The sequence below is a fragment of the Lepidochelys kempii genome, chromosome 3 (genome assembly GCF_965140285.1).
Source record: "Lepidochelys kempii isolate rLepKem1 chromosome 3, rLepKem1.hap1, whole genome shotgun sequence".
Lineage (NCBI taxonomy): Eukaryota > Metazoa > Chordata > Testudines > Cheloniidae > Lepidochelys > Lepidochelys kempii.
The window spans coordinates 70,193,738-70,212,033 of NC_136382.1; the positions used below are offsets into that span (position 1 = coordinate 70,193,738).

Below are 18,296 nucleotides of genomic sequence, written 5' to 3' on the forward strand. Positions count from 1 at the left end.
CTGGTACTGGCTTACCCTGTTTTCTTTTAAACATCTTAACATGGATATTTCAATCTCTTTGTCACTGCTGGTATTACTTAGCAAGTGACACAGCCTAGATTCTGAAATCATAGCTTAATCTATGCGTTTTTCCCCTGCTACCTTCCCGGAGGCCAGCAGGTCCCCTGCTACCTTCTCGGAGGCCAGCAGGTCCAGTTAACCTATTTCTCCCTGCTACCTTCTCGGAGGCCAGCAGGTCTGGTTAACCTGTTTCTCCCTGCTACCTTCTCGGAGGCCAGCAGGTCCGGTTAATCTGTTCTTCCCTGCTACCTTCTCGGAGGCCAGCAGGTCCCCTGCTACCTTCTCGGAGGCCAGCAGGTCCCCTGCTACCTTCTCGGAGGCCAGCAGGTCCCCTGCTACCTTCTCGGAGGCCAGCAGGTCCCCTGCTACCTTCTCGGAGGCCAGCAGGTCCCCTGCTACCTTCTCGGAGGCCAGCAGGTCCCCTGCTACCTTCTCGGAGGCCAGCAGGTCCCCTGCTACCTTCTCGGAGGCCAGCAGGTCCCCTGCTACCTTCTCGGAGGCCAGCAGGTCCCCTGCTACCTTCTCGGAGGCCAGCAGGTCCCCTGCTACCTTCTCGGAGGCCAGCAGGTCCCCTGCTACCTTCTCGGAGGCCAGCAGGTCCCCTGCTACCTTCTCGGAGGCCAGCAGGTCCCCTGCTACCTTCTCGGAGGCCAGCAGGTCCCCTGCTACCTTCTCGGAGGCCAGCAGGTCCCCTGCTACCTTCTCGGAGGCCAGCAGGTCCCCTGCTACCTTCTCGGAGGCCAGCAGGTCCCCTGCTACCTTCTCGGAGGCCAGCAGGTCCCCTGCTACCTTCTCGGAGGCCAGCAGGTCCCCTGCTACCTTCTCGGAGGCCAGCAGGTCCCCTGCTACCTTCTCGGAGGCCAGCAGGTCCCCTGCTACCTTCTCGGAGGCCAGCAGGTCCCCTGCTACCTTCTCGGAGGCCAGCAGGTCCCCTGCTACCTTCTCGGAGGCCAGCAGGTCCCCTGCTACCTTCTCGGAGGCCAGCAGGTCCCCTGCTACCTTCCTGGAGGCCAGCAGGTCTGGTTAACCTAATAGAAATGCCTAGCTCACTAGAGCTGGCGGTGTGCACACCAATATTTACAATAACTGAGGTTTTTTACCAATATTCCCCCTTTCGCAATTCTCCACCAAAATGTTGTACCAATAAAATAAAAACCAGCAGGATCTTATTAAAGGGAAAAAGGCAAAATACCACATTTATTGTGAATACAGAAAGAATCATAGTAAGCAGTTAGTTAGTTATAGCTATAACATTCCATTCAATCTCATATTTAGTCACACATTCATTCATACAAACACACACACACACACAGGTTCTGCAAGGTTGTTATCATAGTTACCAGCCTTAGAGTTGCTCATGCCAAGCCACTGTCCAGGTGGCCTGGACATGAGGAGGGAGCAGGGCCTTGTCAGATGCTCATCTGATGCTCCTGGAAGTTGGTTTGCAGAATCAGACCCCAAAGTTCTCACTTTTTAGAGTCTATTTTTATAGGAATTTCTTCCTATGCCAGTCTATGGGAATTGCTTCATCATGCTGTTGCTGAATCAATCAGCAGATAGCACATTCCTGACGGCTCCAAGATGTTATCTTGTTCTTTGGTTCTCCCATTCTTGAGGCTGTTGGGTGGATTCCAGTCTGCCCTCCGCGGGGGGGGGGGGTCCTCTGGTTATTTCCAATTGACGCCTTCTTCAGCCGATGGACACTGGATTCTTAGGCTGGCACCTCCCTGATCATTCAGTTATTATCCACACCAAGCATCCATCCACATACATCCCCTATCTCTATTTTAATCACAATTGTTAATACAACAAAAGGGCGGGGAGTCTCTGGGTGCTGTTTCTGTTGTTAGAGTATTGCTTTGAGTCTCTCTCTGTGAATTGCTTTGAGAACAGACTCTGTCTTAGAATGTACTAACACAATTAGCAGCTTGCAAGTTTCACACAGAGAGGGAGAGAAACAGTACCAAAAACCAAGAGACCTCTTAATTAGTAATACCCTGGAATTTAAACTCTGGGGAATCAAACTCATTTGTGATTTTAATACAGAACTTCTTTAATATGATCCAACAAGAGCAGCCCCTGGCCCGTTTCCCTGCTCCCAGGCCCCCCATCCAGGGCACATGGAGGGTCCACAGCTGCCAGCGCAGCTCTTAGCCTGACCCGGCTCCGGCTTCTGACCTGGGGGCAAGGCCTCAGGAGCTGAAGAGTCACAGCCGGGCCATAGTAAGAGTCACCCGGGCAGCTTTGGGGAGCCGCGGACCCTCCACCTGCCCTGGGCGGGGGCCCAAGGAGTGGGGACATGGGCCAGCGGCTGCTTTCGGCCCCCCATCCCAGGCAGGTGGAGGGTCCACAGCTGCCCAGGCTCCCTGTGCCTCTGACCCAAGCCAGGCTCCAGCTTCCAGCCTGGGCAGGGCCTCAGGGGGAAGAGGAGGAGCAGGGGGCCAGGCCCATCCGTCCACTTTCAAAAGTGGGAAGGCCATGGCCTCTTGGCCCCCCCTGTTCTGGGGCCCCTATGGCAAGATGCCTAAAAGTTAGGCCATGTCTATGCAAAAGCGGCACAGCTATGATGTGCTATTGTAGCACTGTAATGTAGATGTTTCCTACACTGTCAGAAGGGATTTCTCCATTGATGTAGTTAATCCACCTCTCTGAGAGGCAGTAGCTAGGTTAATGGAAGAATTGTTCCTCTGACCTACCTGCACCTACAGGTATAGGTTGACCGATGTCACATAGAGTGTGAAATTTTTCACAGCCCTGAGCAATGTAGAAAGGTCAATATAATTTTTAGGTGTAGACCAGGCCTTAGGTGGTACAATGCTCAGTCCCCTTGTGAATCTATCTCCTAAATGTTTCAGTTCAGGCAAATCTCCTCCATCATCGTGGTAAAGGTCGCACCTGTACAACAGCACTATAATTCTCTTTTTTTCATTTTTACTGATCTTGCAGTCTGCAAACTGTCCCTTGTAAGCAAGTCACTTACAAACAAGATCATAAAGTGTTTGCTTCAGATTTATACACTTAACTGATTGTCTACAAAATCAATATGCACTATAGGTATTGTTTTTCTAACAATTTCCAGAACAGTATCCTGTCACGCATTCTAGAATGCTCACTGTTAAAGACAGGGCTCGGGCAAGTGCTCTTTGGAGACGAGATATTTTTTAATAAAAGAAAGAGATAGGCAATGTGAAAAATGTAAATGCAGAAAGAGAAATGTGAGTCAGTGATTACACTGCTTTGAAAGCTCAGACTCTGCACTTGCAGAGAGAAGCTGATGCACAAAATAAAAGCAACCAAACAAAAATTTTCAGTTGACCACATAAAGGCATCCTGATATTAGCTTTGTCCTAAAAGACAAAATAGTTTCACTAGAATTCTACAAATGGGGGGAAAGGGCAGGTTAAAACAATATATGTATTCAGTATAATATATATCTTTTAGGTGCTCTATAACTTAAGGAGAAAAGTCTTCTATAATATCAAGGGTCCTGCAAATGACTGAGAACCTTTGAGTAAAATTAGTCTCTTTGTGCCTTTGAGTAGAATATGATTAGGATCAAAGTGGTAACACAGTTTAATTCAAATCTGAGCACACGTGGCACTTACATTTCAGTGATCCAACCTTCAATCAGTGAGCACTCTGTGTTTGGAGAATGCTTTCACTACCTGGAGACAATCTAAGCAAGCTGGCCCATGTTGCCTGGTGGCAGAGTGGGGTGCTTGGAGAATGGCTTGGTCCCAAGCTGGATCAGCTGCTGCAGCCGTGAAAAGTGAGCTTATCTGCTTTTCAGCTATTGGTTTCTTTTTAATTAAAGTGAAATGTTCACAGGAGTAGCTGTTATCTCCCAAAAGCCAGTAAGTTAAATGTCTGTTTAATTAACTGCAATTACTTTAATTGGGTCAGAAGAGAAATAAGAAAAAATAATGTAACAATAAAAATGAATTGAGTTAGCACTATGAGAAGATCCTTATTTAAAGCTACAATGGGTCCACTCCATTCTTCTCTCCCATTTGAACTCTGTCACACAGAATGTTTCAGACCTTTAAGGCAAATGCTGTTTCACTATATACTTTATTATCATGTCTTTCACAGTTTGGGCCTTGTAAATGTGTCATAGCAATAGTAAATGATGAATTTCTTTCTATTTTAATGATAGAATAAACTGGTCTGTGCATCATTCATACTACTCAAGTTAATATTATGCTGCATTAGCAATATCGGTGGCAGCCTAGAATGCTGTGACATTGTTGGATCTTCTCACAGACTTCAAGGCCAGAAGGGACCATCATGATCATCTAGTCTGACCACCTGCACATTGCAGGCCACAGAACCTCACCCACCCACTCCTGAAATAGACCCATAATCTCTGGCTGAGTTACTGAAGTCCTCAAATCTTGACTTAAAGACCAAGTTACAGAGAATTCACCATTTACTCTAGTTCAAACCAGCAAGTGATTCGTTCCCCATGCTGCAGAGGAAGGCGAAAACCCCCAGGGTCTTTGCCAATCTGACCTTGGGAAAATTCCTTTCCGATTACAAATGTGGCAGTCAGTTAGACCCTGAACATGTGGTTGCCGCATAATAATAGTTGTCAATAAATACATGACCCATAAAATTGTAATGAGATATAGTCTCTTAGGGTTATTTCAGTTTAGGGGTTTTTGATTACTTTTTTTTTTTATTTTGGCTTTAATTTAAGGAAATATGGAAGAGTTCAGACATATTTAAAATACTCAGTATTACCAACTCTTGCAATACTTGGTGTTTTTCTTAAGGTCTCAGATCCTGGAGCCATGTAAATATATGAGAATCTTAGCTTTTGTTTAAAAAAAATTCTAGCTTTCACAGTAGTGGAGAAAAGCTTGAAAACATGAGCCCTGAAGGCACAAAACACAGAAAAGAAATACAATTAACCCAAAATGTATTATTTTAAAAATCAGCCTCATGATTTTAAACCAATTTCATCATTTATTGGCGGCATTTTTGAATGCTTAGGGTTGGCAATACTGCTGTAAAAATTAATAATGTCTTCAATCTCACTAGAAAAAAACAGCCCCCTTAAGAACAATTTATAACTCACCTGCCAGTTGTCTAGCACCCTCTGTACGGGAGCAAACTATTCAATTATTCAACTACCCCAATTATATTCAGTTATCTGGATCTAAATACTTGCAGTCAAGTATGACAAAAACATGGCAATCTTCACTTTTTAGTGTTTTATTATAGTCTGTCATTATAGTCTGTCATACTGATTGTATCAGACAAGTCATTTTTGTGATTATTACTTCTCGCTGTCTCCAGACTTTCCTTTTCTGTACACATTCCACATTTCTTCTATTCATTTGTTTTGGCAAACACCATGTAGGTGAGCTGGACTGTACAGGATTCCCAGTCTGGGAAGCGAAAGGCTCTGACTGGTAATCAGAACCAGGTCTCCTGTATGGTACTGTGGAACGTCTTTTCTCTCTCACTGTGTGGCTGAGATCATGGAATTTGTTTCAGCACCACAGACTCAAAATAGCTGCAGAGAATGAACAAACCAGCACAAAGATAAGATCTTGTAAGACTGATGTAATGAGATACAACTAAGAGATCTTAATTCTATGCCCTTTTCTTCCCTAGATATTGTTGGTCCTTGGAAGTATGGAACCAAAATTAATGTTAAACTGGCTATCTAGTAATGCTGTAATAATTTTTAAACTAGGTGCTAAGTAACCCCCATATTGCATCTGGGATAGTCTTCTGGTGAGAAGTTGTAACAATGAGCTGTAGGTGTTTTCAGGAATTAAAGATACTAAACTGTTAGTCTGCAATAGTAAACCATATAATGGTTCCATTACTCTTGGAAACCTTAATGATTGTAGTTTATTGGTATTGCTTTCAACAACAGCCAGTATTTGAATGGTATGTGTGATGTAAATATAGTTACAGTATATGGAATGTGTGTATGATATCTGTATAAAGTATGTGTATGTGTATATTTATATGGATTCAAAATTAGATGGGACAGGCACTGATTAAAATAAATTGCTTCTTTTTACAGGGTGATCAGACGGCCTTGCACCGAGCTACTGTTGTAGGAAATACAGATGTAATAGCAACTCTCATTCAAGAGGGTTGCGCTTTGGACAGACAAGACAAGGTAATGAGAAGACCTGTTGGATAATAACTGCACTAGACTGTAATATTATCATTCTTTGGAATATGCTGTTTAGAATTTATACTCTGGAGTAAACCATTTAATTTGAATTTAATAGCAATTATGCAGATAAGAAACCCCACTTCCCTTTGGAAATATACTCCTGTTTTACTTACATTTGACATAAGTAGATCATCTCTGAGCCAGGAGTCTGACTTTCTCCTCATGATGCTGATTGTTGGCAACATGATAAAGACCACAGGCTTCAAAGGAAACATTGGGAATCAGCCAGCTAGTGAGGCAGGTGTAGGTCAGTGGAGGCTGAGCAGTGCTGTTTGTTAAGCAAAGATACGAACTGAATGTCTGTGAAGGAACCATGTTGATACCTCTTCAGAGGTATCATTAGTTAGGGAGGGAATCATTTCTTTGTCATTTGCAACTGGAAGTCATTTACCTGATATAATCAGAGATGCTTCTGCCCAACTAAGTAATATATATGTGGCCAGACAGGGCAATAAAAAGTGCTGGTTGCTGAGCAACATAATGTACCACTACCCCGTCAAGTTGACTCCCAATATATTTCTAGACTAATCAGATAGAGAATCAAGTTAAATAGTACCCTGGGGGCAACAATACATAGGGTAGTGCTGCAATATTGATTCTCTAGGAAGTGCTTTGGACTGTAGAGAAAACATGAGCTAAGTAGGTCTATATGTGAAAGCTCATATTCTACTTCAGATTTTATTTAATCCACATTTTAGATAAGGCTATTAATAAAAGCCAGTATCTACTAACCACACACTCTCACACACACACACACATTCTCTCTCTCTGCTTAGGTCAGAAGCTGAGTTCTAGGCAGAGGGAGACATCCAAAACTATAAAGCAAAAGCCTTCTATGGGGTTTGCTTTACTAGCCACCTGTATGAGGTTTCAGGAGAGTCTTCTCCCCAGCCCTTGAACTTCCTTGGTGTCTGCAGACCCAGCACCAAAATGAAAGCAAAAAGTCTGATAGGACCCTTACCCCTCTCTGGGATGGTATTGGGATACCCTTTTCACCCCCAGATCTTATTTTTTGCCTTCAGTCCTGTAGCACAAATGTATGTGCCCTGGTGAGAATTCACTGCATTTCTCAACTATGCACAGTGTAAAAACCCATTGCCATGTACGTATGGGGAAGGAAAGCAAGCCAAAATGGGGAAAGAATGGGTTAAAGAATATTTAGATAAATTGTATATATTCAGGTCAGCAGGCCTGAGGAAATTCATCCTAAGGTACTTAAGGAAATAGCTGAGGCAATCTCAGAACCACTAGCGATTATCTTTGAGAACTCATGGAGGAAATCTGAGGTCCCAGAGGACTGGAGAAGAGGAAACATAGTACCTAAGTTCCCCTAGCATTTAAAAGGGAAACAAAGAGGACCCAAGGAATTACAGACCAGTCAGCCTAGCTTTGATACCTGGAAAGATACTGAAAAAAGTTAACCAATTTGAAAGCAAAGGATAGAGGATAATAGGGTTTAAGGAACAGTTATCTGGTTTGCTGTCAGACTGGGAGAGTGTATCTATTGGGGTGCATAGGGGCCTGTTCTGGGTCTGGTACTAATCAATATTTTCATTAATGACTTGAATAATGAAGGAGAGAGTGTGCTTATAAAATCTGCAGATGAGACCAAGATGGGAGGGGTAGAAAGCATTTTGGAGCAGAGGATTAGAATTGAAAACAACCTTGACAAATTGGAGAATTGGTCTGAATTCAACAAGATTAAATTAAATAAAGACAAGTGCAAAGTACTACACATAAGAATGAAAAACAACTACAAAATGGGGAATAACTGGCTAAGCAGCAGTACTGCCTGAAAAGGACCTAGGGGGTTACAGTGGATCACAAATTCAATATGAGTCAACAGTGTGATGCAGTTGCAAAAAAGAGGCTAAAATCATTCTAGGGTGTATTAACAAGAGTGTTGTATGTAAGACATGGGAGATAACAGTCCTACTCTACTTAGCACTGGTGAGGCCTCATGTGGAGTACTGTGTGCCATACTTTAAGAAAGATGTGGACAAACTGGAGAGAATCTAGAGAACAAGAAAAACGATAAAAGGTTTAGCAACCTGACCTATGAGGAAAGGTTAAAAAAACTGGGCATGTTTAGCCTTGAGAAAAGACTGAGGGGGGGACCTAATAACAGTCTTCAGATATTTTAAGGGCTGGTATAGAAATGATGGTGATCAATTGTTCTCAGTCTGCACTGAAGGGAGGACAAGAAGTAATGGACTTAGTATGCAGCAAGGATGATTTAGCTTAGATATTAGGAAAAACGTTCTAACTACAAAGTGCTGGAACAGGCTTCCAAGGGAGGTTGTGTAATTTCCATCATTGAAGGCTTTTAACAGATTGCACAACCTGTCACGGATGGTCTAGGCTTTCTTGGTCCTGTCTCAGTGTAGTGGGTTGGACTAGAGAACCTCTCAAGGTCCCTTCCAGCCCAGCATTTCTATGATTCTATATAAACACCACCACAGTCATCAGTTAAATCATACTGTATGGAACTTCATAGAGAATTCCCATCACCTTTTGTTCCAAATACAGGTCACTAAAGGACAATTCTTGATTAGCTGTTACTATCTTTAGGGCTTATAGTCTTTCTGCGACAGCCACTGGAAGACAAGTCAATCACAAACACATGAACAGGTCTAATTCTAACTGTTGAAAAGGAAACCATCTACATCATAGGCTGCAATTCCCACCATCTCTTGCAGACGAAAGGATGCCAACAAAGAAAAGCAATGGAGCACATACTGCACACATGTCAGTATAATGTTATGCTTGGTTAGGAACTCAGAGGTTGGTGAAGTAGAGGCAGGGAGGGTTGAAAGTAGGAGGATGCCCATGGAAGTTGTTTAAGCCTAGGTCTAGCATACATATGCCTATCCCCAAACAGAATTAGATAGCAAGAAAAGGGAAATGATTTTTAATGCCCGAAGAGGGGTACAGCACTTACATTCTGAATGTAACATTCCTGTATGTGTGGACACAACACCCTAAACTGCTGCTCTTGTGTGTGTGCTCTTCAGGATGGGAATACAGCGCTTCATGAAGCATGTTGGCATGGATTCAGTCAGTCTGCCAAACTGCTCGTTAAAGCAGGCGCTAATGTTCTTGCCAGAAACAAGGTGAGATGCATGTAGAAAGAGCTTTCAGTTCCGATGTAAAATGGCTGTTTCTCATTGGTGGTGATCTCTGGTAATGGCATTTCTTAACAGGTGGTGGTCTAGTTCCTCGTGGGATTTCTCATTCTCTTTGAATTAATTATGCCTGGATGATTCCACTGCAACCATGAGGAAATTTTGTATTGTGACAGCTGAAACAGGAGGAGCTCAGTAATCCTTTGAATGATACATTAATTATGGCTGAAGAACACTGGAATTCTTAGAGAAACCTCTGCTGTGTCCTAATTTATATTGAGTGGATTCATTGTGATGGGCATGATTAAAATGAATATTAATTGAACTAATAGGGAAATAGCATTAAAATCCAATTTATCAGAAGTTACAGTCAAATGAATGCATAAACCACAAAACAAGGAAAACCGTATATCTTTTGTTACAATGTTTCCATTAATGTACCAGGATTTAGTCTTGTTAAAAATTTGTGAGGAACTCCAAGTGTGTCTCTCTTTCTATTATAATATCTTATGAGCAATTCAGGAGAACTGAATATATGACCCACCAGAACTGCAAACAAGATATTTTATAACACAAACATAGAGTACCAAGTGAGGACTGTAAAATTATATCATAAATTGGTGCAATATACCGTGACATAAACAATTTTGCTAAGATCAAAATGAAATACCTTTGGGAGATTTTTTTCCCCACTCACTAGTCAAAAGGTTAATGGAATAAGCTGAAAACCAGCAAGGGGCAATATATGCTAAATTAAGGTTGGGAATGTTCAGCCAGTTGAGCAGTCAGATTTCTTGGACATCACTATGTGTTGTTACAGGCAACAGGAATGTAGAGCTTCTATACTTGGTGCCACAAGTCCTCCTTTTCTTTTTGCGAATACAGATTAACACGGCTGCTACTCTGAAACCTTATTTTACCTTGTAATTTTCCTTTAAAAAACGTTCCATACAATTTCAGTAAACATGTCTATAAAACTATGAAATAAGCCAACAGTTCAAAAGAACTACAGTTGGTAAAACTAAACTATACAATGAATGGTTTCAGAGTAACAGCCGTGTTAGTCTGTATTCGCAAAAAGAAAAGGAGTACTTGTGGCACCTTAGAGACTAACCAATTTATTTGAGCATAAGCTTTCGTGAGCTACAGCTCACTTCATTGGATGCATCATTATGGCAAACATTATTCTGTGAGATCAGTACTAGCGTTTTTACATCCGTGAACAGTCTGTAACTTTCCGGTCATATTTAGGAGGCTGGGAAATCAGAGGGGTCTTTTTCCAAATCAGTACAACTTGAGTCCAGTTCCTGTCACTAAAGTCAATGGGAGTTTTGCCATTCAGTAGGAGCAGGAGCCAGGTCCACTCTTTGAGCTCTAAGTTCCCTGTGCTTCCTCTGTAATTTTTGTGAATTTCTACCAAAGTGCTGCAGCCTCATTTCTCTGCCTTGCTGCTCGAATTTACACTTCTAACAGATAATAATGAAAGAACTGTACAGGCTCTTCAGAGAATAACCCAAGGGAAAAAATCTCTTCATTTAACTTTGTTCAGAGAAAAAAAGTCTGTAATGCCTGCTACAGTTCAGAGACTTGTATTCAGAACTGCACTACACAGTAATGTTGAATCAAAGACTTAAGACTCCTCTAAGAGTTCTTCCAATTCAAAATGTGCAAGCGATGACTGGTGTTTGAGCAGTAGGTGAGACATGAAAAGGAGGATAATTGGGAGGAGAATGAAAAAGAAGCAGGGAGCCTGATAATGCCTAAAACCCTTTTACTTGAGCTGATCACATTTTCAGATCCAAGCAAACCTATTGCAGGCTCAACGACAAAGATCAACAAAACAAATACTCTAAGGACTTGTCTACATGTGTGTGTGGGTGTGTGCTTTTGGATTAAGTTTGTGCACATTAACAGCTGTGGAATAACTATTCCGAAATAATTGTATCCATACAGCTTTTACTATATACTTCCCTCTTAATCAGTGTGCACACGCAGCACTGACTTCTTTTGAAATAAGCTCTCAACATATCAGGCAGGTATCCCATGGTGCTTTTCCCCGCTGCTGGTCTCTATGTATTCTGGGATTTTTCTGATGGTGCACTATAGGATACCCTACCTGAAGCCACTAGAATTCTGTGACTTGAGGTTCACAGCAGCAGATTTCCAGGATTCCTTTCCTCGTCTCCCATGGTTCATGTCTTTTGCAAGTCAGCCCATTTTCAAACTGCTGTCAGCCAGCATGGAGTGAAGCAATGCAGTCAGGGATACCATCGGAGGGACTGAAAAATTAATCTAGAATGCAGATGTGTCCACACAAACCTTCTTCTGCACTAACTTACTTCAAAATGAACTCAAGCCATTTTCAAAGTGGATTGTCCAATTTACACTAACTGGCCAGTTAATTTGAAAGAAGGATTGTGTCATGTGGACAGAGCCCATTTTATTGAAAAAACAAGCAAAAAATTGCAGTTAGTATAAAATAACCCTGCCTCACTGGTGTAGACAAGCCCTAAACTCTCAGGCCAACAAAACCCCTCAGCCCTTCAGAAGAATAAACACACAAACTTTTCCACATGTGAACTTCCACCTGTAACAAAACTCATCTTTGCTTTTCTCTGGACCCTTAGTAACTCACCAAGTTCTTTTCCTATTTCTGCCTGAAGACTTTCATGCATTGTAAATATACAAGCTCTCTGCAGCCTAAAACCATCACTCTGCCCCCATTATCTATACATGTGCTGATTTCCATAACTACCCTAATAGACTGGAAATAGCTTTGACCCTTGATTACCTAACAGACCACAGGAATTCAAACATACTTTCATTCAGGAATTAAAGTACAAAGCCATGGAGCAGCATGTTTCTTTGTGCAAAGAAACAGGAATTACATTTATAAGACAAATGTAACCATGTGCATATTTACTCACACTGTGCCCACAAACACGCACATATATGCATATGTGAGCTGACAGCCCCTCCAGGTGTAAACAGGAGAGCCGGGCATTCCATGAGGGATCCCGGGGTCTAGAATTCACTTCCACCTTTGTTTTGTCAGAGCACAAATGTGGAGACCTTCAATGAGACACACGTTTATTGAGATGGGGTGGTAGTGTTTGCTTGCTTTGTTTTTTGACTTATGTCTATTTTCTAAAGATGGCTTTTGTATTTTTCTGTCTCTTTCCTAAGGCAGGTAACACACCTCTGCACTTGGCCTGCCAAAATAGCCATTCCCAAAGTACTCGTGTTTTGTTACTTGGAGGATCTCAGGCAGATCTCAAAAATAATGTAAGCTTAAAAAAAAATATTTTTTAAAATGATTATACTTCTTCAGCTTGTGGAAATACAGCTTTCAAAATATCAAACTTTGCCTTTCTGTTTGTTATGAGGGCTGGGAGGAAAATAACAACTAAGTGACTAAACAGTGGGGTTTAAAAATGTTTTGTGATAAGACTAATGAAGGTGTTACTTATAACCGTTTTGAAGTGGGAGGGGGACAGAAAAATTAAAGATGTATGCATTGTTTTCTGCTGTTACATGCACCTGAACGGAAGCTATCCTTGGTTGCTCATTTTGAAGACAGAGAATCATAGAATATCAGGGTTGGAAGGGACCTCAGGAGGTCATCTAGTCCAACCCCCTGCTCAAAGCAGGACCGATCCCCAATTAAATCATCCCAGGCTTTGTCAAGCCTGACCTTAAAAACTTCTAAGGAAGGAGATTCCACCACCTCCCTAGGTAACGCATTCCAGTGTTTCACCACCCTCCTAGTGAAAAAGTTTTTCCTAATATCCAACCTAAATCTCCCCCACTGCAACTTGAGACCATTACTCCTTGTCCTGTCATCCGCTACCACTGAGAATAGTCTAGATCCATCCTCTTTGCCCCACCCGAATACTGTAATAGAAGTCTGCAGGTGGAGTCCTCCCCTGTGTTTGAAAAGTGGAAATCTTTAGAGGGTTCTGTAAGAGTCCAAGGAAATTCTTCAGAGACACTCCTGGGGGGGGGGGGGGGGGGCTCATCTATCAAACCGAAGAACTTCACATGGTTTTGAATTTTCAAACTGCTTTCCTCCCTTTATTGGGGATCTGGCATAAAACAGAAACAAAACAAAACAAAAATTGGAGCCAGATATACCTGAGTTTAAACATAGCAAAGCCTGCAAAAGAGCACTGTACTCTAACTGCTTGAGGCCTTGCGTTTTGCATCCATTATAGAATTTCCAGCCCATGTCCAAGAACTTTGTGAATTGTGTGTGTCTATATTGGTGACCCTGTTGTAGAAGGTCATACGAGTCCCATTTTAATTATGTTGAGATACTATAAAAAGTTCACATTAGTTTTGATTTCAGTAGAACCAACCAACTCATCTAGCACACATGCAATAAAAAGGCAACACAGAAATAGAAAGGGGCATTTCCTTGCCTTGACTGGAATTCACACCCCCGCTCTGGATATTGCTAAATCTTTCCAGCCATGATTATTCATTCTTTACCAAATAGCATGTGGTGTATTAGAACTGGCTTTTCAAAAAAGTCCCTAGGATATGCTACTTCCTGACCCCTCCTACCAGGCATAATTTCTCCACCACCTCTCCATCCACTTCCTCTACTAAGTAATTTTAGCATTGTTTGAAGCAAATGTTTTCCCCATTTGTTTCAGGTTGATAATGGTGTAATGCTTGAGATGTGTTGAAGGTCTAGGGCAGTCAATACCCTTTCCAAGTTAACAGTGCTGGGGGGAGTGGATCAGCATTTATGTCGCACTCCCCATCAGTACCCAGCCTGAGCCAGAGAAGCTAATGATTCAACCAGTGGACCAAATTTGGTGATGAATCCTGGTCACATGCCACCTGAGGCATATTGCACATATGCTAAGAAGAAGTTAACAGTGCTGGCTATATATAATGAACATAGGGCCAGAACCTCAATGGAGCTATGACAGTTTATACCAGCTGAAAATCTAGTCCATAGCTTCCTTGAGATACATCCTCTGCACTTCCCCCATTGTACAATAACAGAAACAGTTGCTTGGTTTCACTGGCTTTCCATACAAATTCAGAGGTAAAAATATAAAGCAGCTAAGCCATTTGATCCCAAAAAACAATTAAATAAAGATGCTTCTATGTCATTCACCACATCTCCAGTTCAGTGTTAAATAGCTTACTTCATCCCCAAACACCCTGACAAGCATTAGCTTTTCTATTGTGACTACATGCTTAGAGCTTTATTTCTGTTTGCAGGCAGGAGATACCTGTTTGCACGTTGCTGCTCGTTATAATCACTTGCCCATCATTAGGGTACTCCTCAGTGCTTTCTGTTCTGTCCATGAAAAGAACCAGGTCAGTGCATGAACTATTCACTGCAGCCAGGCACCCTTTTTATAGGGCTAATAACTGAAATGAGGGACCATTGATCACATATGGGGCCCACTGTAAATACTCCCTTTTAATGTTCATTTCACTGTAATCTAAAGATACCTGGGCTTCTAAGAATAGCCTTAAAGAAATGGGGTGCCTGTGGTTTGTTATCATTTCAGAACATGTTGCTGCATTTACATTTCTAATTTATAACATTTTCTATTTATTATGCTATATAGAAATATATTTCTGTTTTTTTTTTTAAATGGGAAACAGGAGTGAACTAGTGGTTAGAGCAGATTGTGATCACTAGATGTGATCACACTGGGCAAGACACTTCACCTCTTTGTGCCTCAGTTTACTCCCCGGTAAAGGAGGGATCATAATATTACCTGCCTCACAGAAGTGTAGAGAGGCAGAACTGATTAATGTTTGTAAGGCGATTTATGATGCTACATAAATTACATTTTTATTAACATTTTGTAGTATATTCTCTATTTGTCCAGTCCTTATTGCTTTAGTGGGAAGCAAAAACATGGAAAATTCAAGGAAAACTTGTGTTAAGTACAATGGAATGATTAAGCTACATGAGGATTAACCATCCAGGTTTATTTTACAGGAGAAACAAGCAAATGCTGCCCCAACTGAACAGCTTAGCTGGGTGGTACAACAGAATGGATTAGTGCATTTAAAAAAATGTACTAAATCTGCTAAGAAAAATAATTTATATGGTACTTTACGAACTAATGTTACTGAGACATTTTCCGTATAGGCATAGTGCAGGATCATACTTATGTTTTCTGATTTGTATGTACAATGTTGTTTTTCAAATGGAAAATATTACAGCAAATTGAATGGGTTTCAGCCAATTTAAATTGGCTATGCAATTTCATACATTAATATGCAGTATTGTTTAGGGGGATGAATTTAGTTGCTTGTGAGTTACTGAGTGATGATATTGACTAGGATTAGCATGGTACAAGCAGAAACCATTCTGCCTGTACTCCACAATATTACCCAGACAGCCTAAAGCTGACCTGTAACATATCTGTCTTCAGTGCCAGATTCTCCTAAATTGTTGCTGGCAAGCATATGTTATCTGTGTTGCATGTGTTCAGTGGTACCAAAGTTGTTTTTCATTTGTACTTGCAATACATGTCCAAAGGTGAAATGAATGCTCTAGTGCTCTGACCACGTATATATTGTGTAATCACTTAGGTTGCTATGTTCTAAGAGTTGTTTTAAGAAACATCAACATATCAAGTAAAAAACAAACTGTCTTATTGCAGTTTATCCAAGATCATTTTCCAGCTTGTCAAGCTCAAGAAGTGGCTCGTATGTTCGTAACACGAGGGCATCGAAGTCCAGATAATCAAACCTATAAAACTGTCACAGAGATGAGGATACACTATAACATTCTGCCCTCAGCAATGTTGCACCCCTGCATTTGAGGACAGATTTGGGTCAAGCGCTTTTGGGTCTCCAACATAATTTTCCTCTGTGAGCATATTCACATGGATCAGTTAATTTAATAGGAATATGGCTAATCCCAACCCTAGCTGCCTTCCTCAAAATGATGTGATTTAGCCCAAATCTTAGTCTGCCTCTCTGTTGATCAGTCCTTATTAAAGTTCAGTTCATGTAACTACATTTGGACCTACTGAACCATAAAGGGGCACGAAGAAACTGGAAATGCAGTACATACAAATCAAAGATGTCTGCTAGCATGTTGTATTCTACTTTGTAAATTTCAGACTGGAGATACTGCACTTCATGTAGCTGCTGCTTTAAATCACAAAAAGGTGGTCAAACTCTTACTGGAAGCAGGGGCTGATGGGTCAATTGTCAACAATGTAAGTACACGCAGAATTACTTTGATTCTTTATGATAATGTTTCAAAGATATTTTCTGCAGATTTTTCAAATGTTGGCTGATAATATGTAGACATTAGCTGTTAAGTAAATTAAAATGCTTGATTATTTTATACAAACACACACACAACTCTTTGACTTTAGGGGAGATATTTCAGAAATTTATTTTTTTGATGCTAGTTGAAGGAAATAATGTATTTTTTTTTCTTTTCAGGCAGGTCAGACTCCTCTAGAGGTTGCTAGACAGCATGATAATCCTGACGTTGCTCTTCTCCTTGCTAAGGCACCACAGGTACATTATAAATGTCTTTATTAGTAACAAACCCCAGAGCACCCTTTGGCAGGAATGTTCTTGGATAGCTCCTGGAGCGCGCACACAGCGGCAGTTGGGTTCCAGTGTTGCTAGGGTTCTACCGCCTTAAATGCCCACTTGTGCACTGATGTGCAGGGCAAATTAGAAGAGTGTGTCCCCCTAAAAAGGCTCTGTGGGATAGCAAATAAATAAGCTTGTCTCATTACCCAGTTTTTGTAATAAGACAGTGAAAAAAGTGATGATGTTATTGATTGGAAATGCCTCCTTGCTTCAGGTCTTACGCTTTAACCGTGGAAGAAGCCTTAGAAAGAAGAGAGAAAAACTCAAGGAGGAAAGACGAGCTCAGTCTGTACCAAGAGATGAGGTGGTACAGAGTAAGGTACAGCCAAGCATTTCCAGCTTAATGTGTTGAAAGGCAGGGAAGTCTGACCTAGCGATTACAATAAAATCCTTCAGCACTGAATTCACCTTTTGTGTAGCTGTGCAGCAGGCACCTGGAGAAACACACAGGTCCCTGACTGCAACCAATCCTATATGAGTTTCCAGCTTTATAATTCTTAGGGATGCTCAGAGCAAGGTATACTGTTAACCCTGGCCAGCGCAGTGCATCTTGCATTGCTGTTGAAGACCCTCTGGTGGTGATTCTCTATGCACTACTGTGCAAAACAACTTAAAATTAGGGATGTAGCAAAGACAAGCCCTCACAACTCCCTGTCTCTGTTTTAAATAGGGCAGTGTGTCAGCTGCTGAGGATACTCACAGCAGTGACCAGGTGCCTCAGAAGAAAGGAGATCTGAAAGATGAACCACGGTCAACTTCACCAGAGCCCAAAGGAAAGAATAACAAAAAGAAAAAGCCCAGAGAAAAGGTACCAATAAATTTAAAGTAACAGAGAGGGACTACTGTTAAACAATACAGAGTTCCCATCTCCTAGCAAAGGGGTAAGTACACCATCTCTCCAGCCTTCCGGTCTGAGACAGGAGTCAGCTAATTTTCTCAGATTCCAAGCAGCAGTCATTTATTGGGTTGTTTGTTTTTTTTTGTAAATTGGGGAATGTTGTGTGTGTTTCAGATTTCAGCACTCTCAGACCCTGCTTCACCAGCTGACCAGCAGACACTCTCTGGTCCGCAGCAGAGCTTACCTAAGCATCGTAGAAGTAAACATCGTTGCTCATCTCCACCACCCCCACATGAGTTCAGAGCCTACCAGCTTTACACACTGTATCGTGGAAAGGATGGTAAAGTAATGCAGGTAAACAAGCTATCACAATAAAAAATTAGTGAAGTACAAGTGCCAACTGGATTTGAGCACAGTTAGGAAATGAAACAGAGATGGCCTCTGACTATGTATTATGTTGTTAATTCTTCAG

General features: G+C 41.6%; 2 protein-coding genes across 12 annotated transcripts in view; one reads left to right on the forward strand and one right to left on the reverse strand.

Annotated features, from left to right (window-relative positions):
* Positions 1-18,296, forward strand: part of ANKRD6 (ankyrin repeat domain 6) — a 171,513-nt gene that overhangs the window by 143,368 nt on the left and 9,849 nt on the right. For 4 of the 7 annotated variants that reach the window (XM_073336725.2, XM_073336724.2, XM_078852145.1 and 1 more), the window contains 9 exons: positions 6,104-6,202; positions 9,277-9,375; positions 12,574-12,672; positions 14,626-14,724; positions 16,497-16,595; positions 16,828-16,905; positions 17,201-17,305; positions 17,657-17,794; positions 17,999-18,178. In XM_073336725.2, the coding sequence (XP_073192826.1) occupies positions 6,104-6,202; positions 9,277-9,375; positions 12,574-12,672; positions 14,626-14,724; positions 16,497-16,595; positions 16,828-16,905; positions 17,201-17,305; positions 17,657-17,794; positions 17,999-18,178 (996 nt within the window). The remainder of the gene's footprint in view (positions 1-6,103; positions 6,203-9,276; positions 9,376-12,573; positions 12,673-14,625; positions 14,725-16,496; positions 16,596-16,827; positions 16,906-17,200; positions 17,306-17,656; positions 17,795-17,998; positions 18,179-18,296) is intronic. The other 3 variants (XM_073336732.2, XM_073336730.2, XM_073336731.2) reach the window with 2 other exon arrangements.
* LYRM2 (LYR motif containing 2) overlaps positions 1-18,296 on the reverse strand; it is a 62,249-nt gene that overhangs the window by 24,309 nt on the left and 19,644 nt on the right. For 2 of the 5 annotated variants that reach the window (XR_013635550.1, XR_013635553.1), the window contains exon 5: positions 16,747-17,096. The exons of 2 other annotated variants lie outside the window; for them this stretch is intronic. The gene's annotated coding sequence lies outside the window, so the exon portion shown is untranslated. Of the gene's footprint in view, positions 1-6,375; positions 6,531-16,746; positions 17,097-18,296 lie in introns of those variants that run through there. One more of the 5 variants, XR_013635549.1, reaches the window with a different exon arrangement.